At 42.9% G+C, this 13,447-nt stretch overlaps 1 protein-coding gene across 5 annotated transcripts in view; it reads right to left on the minus strand.

Moving 5' to 3' along the window:
* LOC134294713 (neurexin-2-like) overlaps positions 1-13,447 on the minus strand; it is a 114,937-nt gene that overhangs the window by 82,341 nt on the left and 19,149 nt on the right. For all 5 annotated transcript variants that reach the window (XM_062966334.1, XM_062966333.1, XM_062966336.1 and 2 more), the window contains exon 2: positions 2,575-3,750. In XM_062966334.1, coding sequence (XP_062822404.1) covers positions 2,575-3,289 — 715 coding nt within the window. In that variant the 5' untranslated portion in view covers positions 3,290-3,750. The remainder of the gene's footprint in view (positions 1-2,574; positions 3,751-13,447) is intronic.

Consider the following 13,447-nt stretch of genomic DNA (forward strand, 5'->3'; position numbering starts at 1 on the left):
TAATAGAGAACAATAATAAATATACCATATATACTTAAGTATAAGCCGACCTGAATATAAGCCCACCAGGACCCTTGCCCGAATATAAGCCGAGGAGGTGTTTTTCCAGTCCTAAAAAGGGGCTGGAAAACTAGGCTTATACTCGAGTATATACAGTATCATAAAATCCAAAACACATCTAATGCAAAGCATTTCCGATTAAGGGATGCTGAACCTGTATTAGGAAACGGGAAACTATGCTCTGCACAAGCAAAGGATTCCAGAAAGAGAGTGAGAGTAAGAATGAGTGCTCTCCCTCAATTACATCACTGGGATCCACCCACTGGCATCCAAGCAGGGAAGCAAGGGACTTTGGAAAAACAGCCCAGGGTCTCCCTTTGCAGTCCGCCCACACCAGCTTCCCCAGTGCTGGATGCCTGCGGCCCTTGTTGGCTTCCTTCCAGAACAGCAGGCACAGTCATAAACAGATAAGTAATAGCTGAATAAATTGTTTGTAGCTAGGGACCAGATTGCCTTTGACCTGCAAGGCATTTGTTTCCTCGTCTAGGACCGATTATGACCACTCCTGCACAGCAACATTCTTCATAGCATGAAAGTGATCCTCACACAAATCTAGACACATAATAGAAGTGAAAATATGTATGTGTATGTGTGGCTGGGGTGTCCACTTCCACAGACAAGCTCCCACTTCCACAAACAGCTATAGCTCCCACTACACAGGAGACACCAATGGCTCTAACTCCAATGACATTGCAGGTTATAGCGAGCTCCAGTTGTGTCTGAATCTGGGGGTTGGTGCCCATATAATAATAATAATAATAATAATAATAATAATAATAATAATAATAATAACAACAACAACAACAACAACAACAACAACAACAACAAAAGGCCACCTTGCTGGGATCTGCGCGCATCATCCGAAAATACATCACACAGTCCTAGACACTTGGGAAGTGTTCGACTTGTGATTTTGTGATATGAAATCCAGCATATCTATCTTGTTTGCTGTGTCATAATAAAATAATAATAATAATAATAATAATAATTTTATAATAATAATATAATTATTATTATATAATTATAATTATAATAATTTTCCAGGGAGACTCATTGTCCCCTCTGCTTTTCATTATTGCCATGATCCCTCTGTCAACAATCTTACAGAAAGCAAATCTTGGCTATCAAACATCTAAGAAATCTCACAAAATTTTGCATCTGATGTACATGGATGACCTGAAGCTGTATGGAAAAACGGAAACTGAAATCCAGTCTCTGACTAACACTGTCCGAATTTTTAGCACTGATATCAGCATGGAGTTTGGCTTGGACAAATGTTCGACAGTGGCATTGAAGAAGGGAAAAATCATTGAAAGTAAGGGCATAAATATGCCTAATAGCCAAACAATAAAGTGTCACCAGCCAGAGGCCTATAAATATCTGGGCATATTACAGCTGGACAACATCAAGCATGAACATGTGAAGACTGTGGTCAGTAAAGAATACACACAAAGGGTCAGAAAAATTCTCAAAAGCAAGCTCAATGGAGGCAACACCATCAAGGCCATAAACACCTGGGCCATACCTGTCATAAGATATACTGCTGGCATTATAAATTGGTCACAGGTGGAACTAGACAATTTGGACAGAAAAACAAGAAAACTCATGACCATTCATCATTCACTGCACCCTCGTTGTGTTGTTAAAGTGCGAAGTATGGAACCCGGTGCAGACGGAGAAGCCTTAGCATTGACCGTTTGTGTTGTTAAAGTGCGAAGTATGGAACCCTGTGCAGACCGGGAAGACTTAGCATTAAACGGTTGTGTTGTTAAAGTGCAAAGTATGGAACCCTGCGCAGATGGGGAAGCCTTAGCATTGAATGGTTGTGTTGTTAAAGTGTGAAGTATGGAACCCTGCGCAGACGGGGAAGCCTTAGCATTGAACCGTTGTGTTGTTAAAGTGCGAAGTATGGAACCCTGTGCAGACCGGGAAGCCTTAGCATTGAACAGTTGTGTTGTTAAAGTGCGAAGTATGGAACTCTCAGTGCTTTAACACACTTCGCCACCGGGGCTCCTTATAAATAAAGATAGAATTGCCTAAAATAAGCTTACAGTAACAATATTGTCAGTAATTAAATGAGTAAAAAGTTCAGTACTGGTTGCCTAGAGAGACAGCTGTGAATCCGGGTGGGAGGCAGACTACCTTGAATAATCCAGAATGTTGGATAAGTGGATGTTGGATAAGTGAGACACTACTTTTACAACAACCATTCCCCATCTTTGGCTACCGTACCCCTGAGTGGTTCAAGGAACTCAATCCTGGGCTGTGGCGCAGGCTGGAGAGCAAGCCAACTGCAACCAGCTGCAATGAATCACTCTGACCAGGAGGTCATGAGTTCGAGGCCCGCTTGGAGCCTGTGTTTGTCTTGTCTTTGTTCTATGTTAAAAGGCATTGAATGTTTTCCTATATGTGTAATGTGATCCACCCTGAGTCCCCTTCGGGGTGAGAAAGAAGGGTGGAATATAAATGCTGTAAATAAATAAATAAATAAATCCCAGAATCAGAGTGTCTTACCTTCACTGCAAAACTTCCCCTGGAAGCCGGTAAGGCTGCAATCACATTGCACCTCGCTGTTGATGACGGTGCAGATCCCACCATTGACACAAGGATTTTGTTTGGTGCACAGGTACTCCATGTCGCTGCGGATGCCCTGGCTGCCCAAGAGCGCTGGCGGCATGTCTCCCACTTTCAGATTGGCCACGATGCCGCGGAAAGGCATCTCGTACTTGACGGTGCTGAGCGTGAGGGCCGAGAGGCGGACGTCGGGCGGGATGCCGCCCACGAAGAGGTCGCTTTCCACCGTCATGTCGCGCCGCTTGGACTTCACCTCGGCGACCCGGGCCTCGCCGTCCACCACCAGCATGGTCTCTCGGTAGTTGCGCGTCAAGAGCAGCATGTGCCAGCGGTCGTCGTTGACGGGCGTCTCCAGGTGCAGGCTGGCCGGCTCTGCGCAGGAGATGGTGAAGCGCAGGCGGAAGCGCCCCTCCAGGATCAGCAACTCCAAGAAGTCGCAGTTCCCGCCGTCGTCCAGGTAGAGCACCAGCGCCCGGGAGACGTTGGTCTTGAGGCTGAAGCTCAGCTCCCCCAAGGAGCTGGCGTCCCACCGCGCATAGCGTGCCCACTGCCCTGTCGTGCCGCTGAACTCCAAGGCCGCTCCGCCTGCGCCTGGGCTCAGCATCGAGGCCACCAGCAGCGCCAAGGGCACCAGCAAACGCACCGGCTTCGCCATGGCTTCGCCTGGAGGTCAAGGAGGCCTCCCGTCCTCGAGATGCTTTCAAATCCACATGAGACAAAAGAGTAGCGCCGTGGAGAGGGAAGATGGAGAAGAGGTTACAATCTGGTCTGTTTCTCAAACGATGAGGAACCCACAGGGACCGCTGGACATGGGGAGGGGGCTCTCTCAAGCAGAAAAGTCCCAATGTCCGTGGGTCTCAAGGCAGAAAGGTCCTTCCACCTCCCCTGTTCCCCCTCCCCAGGAGCACAGGGCCGCTCTTCTACAGCATCTTCCTCCACCCAAGAGCAGGTCAAGTCAAGCAAAGTCTCTGACCGGTTCCCAAATGTTCACAGGCTCCAATATTCCTCCAAGGACCATATATCTCTCTTGATGCCCGGAGCAGCCGGCCTTCTTCCCTTCCTAAGCTGCCCTGGTTTCAAGTTCAGTCTGGAGTGTACATCATAGAAGGCTCAGGCCTGGAAGAAGAGAAGAGAATAAGAATGAGAGGGAGAAAAAAGAGGAGGAAAGCAGTCAGTTATTTTTTTAAAAAAAAAAAATCAATTATAGTAGAGCATTGAAATTTTTTCCTACAATATGGCAGTGAACAAAAAAACCACTTTATTAGCTCCACCCACACAACAGCCTCCAGAAGAGGGACCAGTTGCACTCTTTCTCTTTCTGAGAGTAAAATAATAAATGTATTAATAATAATAAAAATAGGATAAAATAAATATAAAAGTAACAACAATAATAGAGTAAAATAATAAATGTAGGTTAGGTAAAGGTAAAGGTTTTCCCCTGACGTTAATTCCAGTCATGTTCGACTCTGGGAGTTGGGGCTCATCTCCATTTCTAAGCCAAAGAACTGGCGTTGTCCGTAAACACCTCCAAGGTCATGTGGCCACTGGCATGATTGCATGGAGCGCCGTTACCTTCCCGCCGGAGCGGTACCTATTGATCTACTCACATTTGCATGTTTTCGAACTGCTAGGTTGGCAGGAACTGGGCTAACAGCGGGCGCTCATTCATAGAGTAAAATAATAAATGTAACAATACCAATAATAATAGAGAAAAATAATAAATATACCGTATATAAGTCAACCTGAATATAAGCCCACCAGGACCCTCACCCGAGTATAAGCTGAAGAGGTTTTTTCCAGTCCTAAAAAAGGGCTGAAAAACTAGGCTTATACTTGAGTATATACAGTATATATTTAAGTTGTACCGAACTGCATTAATACTACAATGTAGCTGCATCCTCTAACACAGGGGTCCCCAAACTAAGGCCCGGGGGCCAGATGCGGCCCTCCAAGGTCATTAACCTGGCCCCTGTGCTAACTTTAGGCTTAGGGTTGACCTAAGTCTACCTGGTTTTTGAAGGTCTCTTTGCTTACCTATGGTCTTATGAGATTGTCTAGATGGTCTTTGGAGGTCTCTTTGCTTAGCTACAGCCGTATTAGACCATCTAGATGGCCTTTGGAGGTCACTTTCCTTACCTATGGTTCTATGAGACCGTCTAGATGGTCTTTGAGGATCCCTTTCCTTACTGATGGTCTTATGAGACCATCTAGATGGCTTTTGGAGGTCACTTTCCTTATCTATGGTCTTATGAGACCATCTAGATGGCTTTTGGAGGTCACTTTCCTTACCTATGGTCTTATGAAACCATCTAGATGATCTTTGAGGATCCCTTTCCTTATCTATGGTCTTATGAGACCATGTAGATGGCTTTTTGGTCACTTTCCTTACCTATGGTCTTATGAAACCATCTAGATGATCTTTGAGGATCCCTTTCCTTATCTATGGTCTTATGAGACCATGTAGATGGCTTTTTGGTCACTTTCCTTACCTATGGTCCTATGAGACTGTCTAGATGGTCTTTCAGTATCCCTTTCCTTATCTATGGTCTTATGAAACCATCTAGATGGCTTTTAGAGGTCACTTTCCTTATCTATGGGCTTATGAGACCTATCTAGATGGTCTTTGGAGGTCTCTTTGCTTATCTATGGTCTTATGAGACCATCCAAATGCTTTGAGGATCCCTTTCCTTATCTATGATCTTATGAGACCATCTAGATGGTCTTTGGAGGTCTCTCTGCTTACCTATGGTCTTATGAGAACGTCTAGAACATAACTCCTGTGAGCCAACCGCAATTGAATCTAACAGCAGCCCAACAAATCTAGAGTCACATCCAAGCCCTCCCAACCGTCTCTAAATTATCTCCTTTTTCCTCCCGCAGCTCCTGAGCATTTCTGTGCCTTCTCCACAAGCATTGCTGGGAGGCATAGGTTGCATCTTTTCCCTTCACCTCCTGCAGGATCAGGACCTCGGTGTCACTCACAATGCTAATGCAATGCAAATTTCATTCCCGTCAAATTGCCTTTTTGGAATGATTACCCTTGTAACTGACTGTCAGAGAAGCAATTTATTTCTCTCCCCCCCCCCCCCCCACTCCCCAGCGCCTGCTGCTCTAGGAGGAGGCTGAATTTGCATCTTGTTACTGCATAAGAGCTTGATTATTTATAGCATGGGAGGGGGAAATGTACTAGAAGGGATGGGGGAGGAAAGGCAAAGTGGAAGGGAAGAGAGATCCCCAGTTTATCATGCCAGCCCAGTCAACTTTCCACCCGACACATCAAAGATTTGGCTTCTTATAACAACTGCAGATACACACAAATCCCCTTTGCAACCTTAAGGTCAACATTAAACTATGAGAACGAGAGGAACTTTTTGGAGAGTTGTTGTAGGTATGTTTTCCGGGCTGTATGGCCATGTTCCAGAAGTATTATATATTTTATTTATTTATTTACAATATTTATATTCCACCCTTCTTTCTCACCCCGAAGAGGACTCAGGGCGGATCACATTATATACATATAAGGCAAACATTCAATGCCATATACACATAGAACAAAGACAGAGACAGACACAGAGGCAATTTAAACTTCTCCTGAGGGGATGTTCGATTCCGGCCACAGGGGGAGCAGCTGCTTCATCATCCACTGCGACGGCACTTCCTCATTCCAATGGCGGCTGGATGATTTTTTTTTATGGAGTCGTAAATTAGTTAAATTAGCCTCCCCACTTTATAAGTGGTACCTTAATTTCCTACTTGATAGATGCAACTATCTTTCGGGTTGCTAGGTCAGCAACGAGCAGGGGCTATTTTTTTATTTTTAAATGTTGGGTGCTCACCCCACCATGGGCTGGCCTCGAACTCATGACCAGAGTGATTTATTGCAGCTGGCTGCTCACCAGCCTGTGCCACAGCCCGGCCCCATTCTCTCCTGACGTTTCGCCCACATCTATGGCAGGCATCCTCTGAGATTGTGAGATATGAAGAAACTAAGCAAGGAAAGTTTATTATTTATTTACTACCTTTATATCCCGCTCTTCTCACCCCAAAGGGGACTCAGACCGGCTTACAAATCAAATGAACATACAATATATTATTAGCCTAGCACAATATAAGCATTAAATTAATATATTGTACTATATAATTATATGGTAATATTATTAGTAATATGACATTTAATATATAATAAAGTAGAGTCTCACTAATCCAAACCTCGCTTGTCCAAGCCTCTGGATAATCCAAGCCATTTTTGTAGTCAATGTTTCCAATATATCGTGATATTTTGGTGCTAAATTCGTAAATACAGTAATTACAACATAACATTACTGCGTATTGGACTACTTTTTCTGTCAAATTTGTTGTATAACATGAAGTTTTGGTGCTTAATTTGTAAAATCATAACCTAATTTGATGTTTAATAGGCTTTTCCTTGATCAGTCCTTATAATCCAAGATATTCGCTTATCCAAGCTTTTGCCGGCCCGTTTAGCTTGGATTAGTGAGACTCTACTGTATATATATTATACTAGCTGTGCCCGGCCACGCATTGCTGTGGCGAAGAATGGTGGTATGGGAAATAAAGTATTGAGGAATTGGTGGTAGTTAAGGTAAAGGGTAAACGTTTTCCCCTGACGTTAAGTCCAGTCGTGTCTGACTCTGGAGGTTGGTGCTCATCTCCATTTCTAAGCCGAAGAGCCGGCGTTGTCCGTAGACTCCTCCAAGGTCATGTGGGATGACTGCATGGAGTGGCGTTACCTTCCCGCCGGAGCAGTACCTATTGATGCACTCACATTTACATGTTTTTGAACTTCTGGGTTGGCAGAAGCTGGGGCTAACAGTGGGGGCTCTCTCCGCTCCCCCAATTCAAACCTGCGGCCTTTCGGTCCAGAAGTTCAGCAGCTCAGCGCTTTAACATGCTGTGCCATCAGGGGATATTATTTCCTAAAGGTTGTGAATATACAATATTTCTGATTGTTTTTTGTTTTTGTTTTTTTGTCTGTTGGAGGCAAGTATGAATGCTGCAATTAGGAAAAATGATTAGGATGTAATGGCCTTGCAGATCTAAAGCCTAGCTGTTTCCTCCCTGAGTGATTTTTTGGTTGGGAGGTGTTAGCTGGCCCTGATTCTTTCCTGTCTGGAATTGCCTTGTTTTCAGAGTGGTGTTGTTTGCGATATTTTATGTGCTTCTACTGTCTGTGGCCCTGAGAAAACAGAGGATTGGCCAGACTTTGATGATGGGAATACTTTGTTGGGAGGTGTTAGCTGGCCCTGATTGTTTTCTGTGTGGAATTCCCCTATTTTCAGAGTGTTGTTCTTTATTTAGTGTTCTGATTTTAGAAATTGTATTGTTCTGTTTTATTATACCACATTAATTTTTATATATTCTGATTTTAGTGTTTTTGAATACTTGGAGCCAGATTGTATTCATTTTCACGGTTGACCGCAACACAATAATAATAATAATAATAATAATAATAATAGTAGTAGTAGTAGTAGTAATGATAGTAATGATAGTAATAAGAATGACTTTGGTAATACATAGTGCTTCACTGCCTTCTCAGCTTCCTTTCTGGAAGAATCCTTTCTTGGGAGGTGTTAGCTGGCCCTGATTGTTTCCTTTGTGGATTTTCCAGTTTCCTTGCTTTATTTACTTTCTTTATTTCTTTATTACTGTCCTGGTTTAGAGATTATATTGTTCTGCATTATTCTATCCTAGAAATTATTTCATATCAAAGTAGAATCTCACTTATCCAACATTCGCTTATACAATGTTCTGGATTATCCAACGCAGTCTGCCTTTTCATAATCAATGTTTTTGTAGTCAGTGTTTTAAATTCATTGTGATATTTTACTGGTAAATTTGTAAATACAGTACAGTAAAGTCTTATCCAACATAAGTGGGCTGGAAAAATGTTGGATAAGCAAATATGTTGGATAATAAGGAGACGTTAAAGAAAAGCCTATTAAATATCAAATTAGGTTATGATTTTACAAATGAAACACCAAAACATCATGTTAGACAACAAATTTGGCAGAAAAAGTAGTTCAATACGCAGTAATGCTATGTAGTAATTACTGTATTTATTAATTTAGCACCAAAATAGATCTTGTCGTGGGTGTCTACTACAGACCTCCGAGTCAGGATGAAGGACTTGATGAAGCCTTCTGTCAAGAGCTGACCAAACAGGCACAAAGAAGAGATATAGTAGTCATGGGCGATTTCAATTATCCCGATATCTGCTGGAAAACAAACTCAGCCAAGAGTACAAAGTCCAACAAATTCCTCACTTGCCTTGCAGATAATTTTATGGTCCAGAAGGTAGAAGAGGCAACAAGGGGATCAGCAACTCTTGATCTAATCTTAACAAATGTGGAAGACCTGATCAATACAGTTGAAGTGGTTGGATCCTTAGGGGCAAGTGACCATGTGCTCCTGCAGTTTGCAATACAAAGGAATGCTGAAACTAAGACAAGTCAAACACGCATTCTGGACTTTAAGAGAGCTGACTTCCAAAAAATGAAGGAATTACTGAGCGGCATTCCATGGACGCCGATATTAAAAAACAAGGGAGTTAAGGATGGATGGGAGTTTTTCAAAAGTGAAATACTCAAGGCGCAAATGCAAACAGTGCCAACAAAGAAGAAAAATAAGACAAGTGCAAAGAAGCCAGAATGGATGTCCAAAGAACTTCTAACTGAGCTAAAGCTCAAAAGTGACATGCACAAGAAGTGGAAAAGGGGAGAAATCAACAAAGAAGAATTCAAACGTATAGCCAACTCCTGTAGGGAAAAGGTTCGCAAGGCTAAAGCGCAAAATGAGCTCAGGCTTGCCAGGGACATAAAAAACAACAAAAAAGGTTTTTTTGCTTATGTTGGTAGAAAAAGGAAGAAAAAGGAGGCGATAGGGCCACTGCAAGGAGTAGATGGGGTGATGGTGACAGGGGATAGGGAAAAGGCAGAACTGCTTAATGCCTTCTTTGCCTCGGTCTTCTCACAAAAAGAAAGCCATCTTCAACCTCAGCAACATGGAATGGACGAAGGATTGGGGGAAATCCAACCCCAAATAGGGAAACAAGTTGTCCAGGAACACCTGGCCACTCTAAACGAATTCAAGTCCCCAGGGCCAGATCAGCTACATCCAAGAGTATTGAAGGAACTAGCGGAAGTTATTTCAGAACCACTGGCAATCATCTTCGAGAGTTCTTGGAGAACAGGAGAAGTCCCAGCAGATTGGAGGAGGGCGAATGTGGTCCCTATCTTCAAGAAGGGAAAAAAGAACGACCCAAACAATTACCGTCCGGTCAGCCTCACATCAATACCAGGCAAGATTCTGGAAAAGATCATTAAGGAAGTGGTCTGCAAACACTTAGAAACAAATGCGGTCATTGCTAATAGTCAACACGGATTTACCAAAAACAAGTCATGCCAGACTAATCTGATCTCTTTTTTCGATAGAGTTACGAGTTGGGTCGATACAGGGAATGCCGTGGATGTAGCATATCTAGATTTCAGTAAGGCCTTCGACAAAGTCCCCCACGACCTTCTGGCAAACAAACTAGTAAAATGTGGGCTAGACAAAACTACGGTTAGGTGGATCTGTAATTGGCTAAGCGAACGAACCCAAAGGGTGCTCACCAATGCGTCGTCTTCATCATGGAAAGAAGTGACAAGTGGAGTGCCGCAGGGCTCCGTCCTGGGCCCGGTTCTGTTTAACATCTTTATTAACGACTTAGACGAAGGGTTAGAAGGCACGATCATCAAGTTTGCAGATGACACCAAACTCGGAGGGATAGCTAACACTCCAGAAGACAGGAGCAGAATTCAAAACGATCTTGACAGACTAGAGAGATGGGCCGAAACTAACAAAATGAAGTTCAACAGGGACAAATGCAAGATACTTCACTTCGGCAGAAAAAATGGAAATCAAAGATACAGAATGGGGGACGCCTGGCTTGACAGCAGTGTGTGCGAAAAAGACCTTGGAGTCCTTGTGGACAACAAGTTAAACATGAGCCAACAATGTGATGCGGCTGCTAAAAAAGCCGATGGGATTCTGGCCTGCATCAATAGGGGAATAACGTCTAGATCCAGGGAAGTCATGCTCCCCCTCTATTCTGCCTTGGTCAGACCACACCTGGAATACTGTGTCCAGTTTTGGGCACCACAGTTGAAGGGAGATGTTGACAAGCTGGAAAGCGTCCAGAGGAGGGCGACTAAAATGATTAAGGGTCTGGAGAACAAGCCCTATGAGGAGAGGCTTAAAGAGCTGGGCATGTTTAGCCTGCAGAAGAGAAGGCTGAGAGGAGACATGATAGCCATGTACAAATATGTGAGGGGAAGTCATAGGGAGGAGGGAGCAAGCTTATTTTCTGCTGCCCTGCAGACTAGGACACGGAACAATGGCTTCAAACTACAGGAAAGGAGATTCCACCTGAACATCAGGAAGAACTTCCTCACTGTGAGGGCTGTTCGGCAGTGGAACTCTCTCCCCCGGGCCGTGGTGGAGGCTCCTTCTTTGGAGGCTTTTAAGCAGAGGCTGGATGGCCATCTGTCGGGGGTGCTTTGAATGCGATTTCCTGCTTCTTAGCGGGGGGTTGGACTAGATGGCCCTTGAGGTCTCTTCCAACTCTACTATTCTATGAAAATATCACGATATATTGAAAATATATATATTGGATAATCCAGAATGTTGGATAAGCGAGTGTTGGATAAGTGAGACTCTACTGTAATTACTACATAGCATTACTGCGCGTGGAACTACCTTTTCTGTCAAATTTGTTGTATAATATGATGTTTTGGTGCTTAATTTGTATAATGATGACCTAATTTGATGTTTAATCAGCTTTTCCTGAATCCCTTATTATCCAATATATTTACTTATCCTGCCGGCCTGTTTATGTTGGATAAGTGAGAGTCTACTGTATATTGATAATCTTATATTATCTGCTTAGAATTGGATTATATGAGGCTCCTTCTTCACAGCTATATAAAATGCACACTGAAGTGGATTATATGGCAGTGTGGAGTCAAGATAATCCAGTGCAAAGCAGATAATATAAGATTATAAATGGGTTATATAGCTGTGTGGAAGGGCCTTGAGTCTACACTGCCATATAATCCAGTGCAAATTAGATAATCTGTGGAAGAAGCCTCAGTGAGGCCTAAATTTGCCTGTCCCCTAACTGAAACCTGGCTGTCCCTTGGTTGCTAGGCAACGAAGTGGGCAGAGATTAGCCCTCTAAACTGGCAGCAATTGGATAAAAACAATTATTGCTCTCCCTCTAATTAGGACTTTATTTTTCTTTTCTTTTTGTTGTATCAACCCTGAGGCATGTGTGATGGGTTGTGTTGTCAAATTTCGAGGTTGGGGGGCCTGTAGTTTTGTTGCTTTGTCCGCTGCCCTGATGCCATCACTCTTTTATATATATAGACTAGCTGTGCCCGGCCACGCGTTGCTGTGGCGAAGTCTGGTGGTATGGGAAATAAAGTATTGAGGAATTGGTGGTAGTTAAGGTAAAGGGTAAACGTTTTCCCCTGACATTAAGTCCAGTCGTGTCTGATTCTGGGGGTTGGTGCTCATCTCCATTTCTAAGCCGAAGAGCCGTCGTTGTCTGTAGACTCCTCCATGGTCATGTGGGATGACTGCATGGAGCGGCGTTACCTTCCCACCGGAGCAGTACCTATTGATGCACTCACATTTACATGTTTTTGAACTTCTGGGTTGGCAGAAGCTGGGGCTAACAGTGGGGGCTCTGTCAGTTCCCCCAATTCAAACCTGCGGCCTTTCGGTCCAGAAGTTCAGCAGCTCAGCGCTTTAACACACTGCGCCATCAGGGGATATTATTTCCTAAAGGTTGTGAATATACAATATTTCTGATTGTTTTTTTTTTTGTCTGTTGGAGGCAAGTATGAATGCTGCAATTAGGAAAAATGATTAGGATGTAATGGCCTTGCAGATTTAAAGCCTAGCTGTTTCCTCCCTGAGTGATTTTTTTGTTGGGAGGTGTTAGCTGGCCCTGATTGTTTCCTGTCTGGAATTACCTTGTTTTCAGAGTGGTGTTGTTTGCGATATTTTATATGCTTCTACTGTCTGTGGCCCTGAGATAACAGAGGATTGGCCAGACTTTGATGATGGGAATCCTTTGTTGGGAGGTGTTAGCTGGCCCTGATTGTTTTCTGTGTGGAATTCCCCTATTTTCAGAGTGTTGTTCTTTATTTAGTGTTCTGATTTTAGAGATTGTATTGTTCTGTTTTATTATACCACATTAATTTTTATATATTCTGATTTTAGTGTTTTTGAGATTGTATTCATTTTCACGGTTGACTGCAACACAATAATAATAATAATAATAATAATAATAATAGTAAGGATAGTAATGATAGTAATAATAATGACTTTGGTAATACATAGTGCTTCACTGCCTTCTCAGCTTCCTTTCTGGAAGAATCCTTTCTTGGGAGGTGTTAGCTGGCCCTGATTGTTTCCTTTGTGGAATTTCCAATTTCCTTGCTTTATTTACTTTCTTTATTTCTTTATTTCTTTATTACTATCCTGGCATTATTCTATCCTAGAAATTATTTCATATCAAAGTAAAATCTCACTTATCCAACATTCGATTATACAATGTTCTGGATTATCCAACACAGTCTGCCTTTTCATAATCAATGTTTTTGTAGTCAGTGTTTCAAATTCATTGTGATATTTTACTGGTAAATTTGTAAATACAGTACAGTAGAGTCTCACTTATCCAACATAAGTGGGCTGGCAAAATGTTGGATAACCGAATATGTTGGATAATAAGGAGGCATTAAGGAAA

Source organism: Anolis carolinensis, unplaced genomic scaffold (genome assembly GCF_035594765.1).
Source record: "Anolis carolinensis isolate JA03-04 unplaced genomic scaffold, rAnoCar3.1.pri scaffold_19, whole genome shotgun sequence".
In the NCBI taxonomy this organism is placed as follows: Eukaryota; Metazoa; Chordata; class Lepidosauria; order Squamata; family Dactyloidae; genus Anolis; species Anolis carolinensis.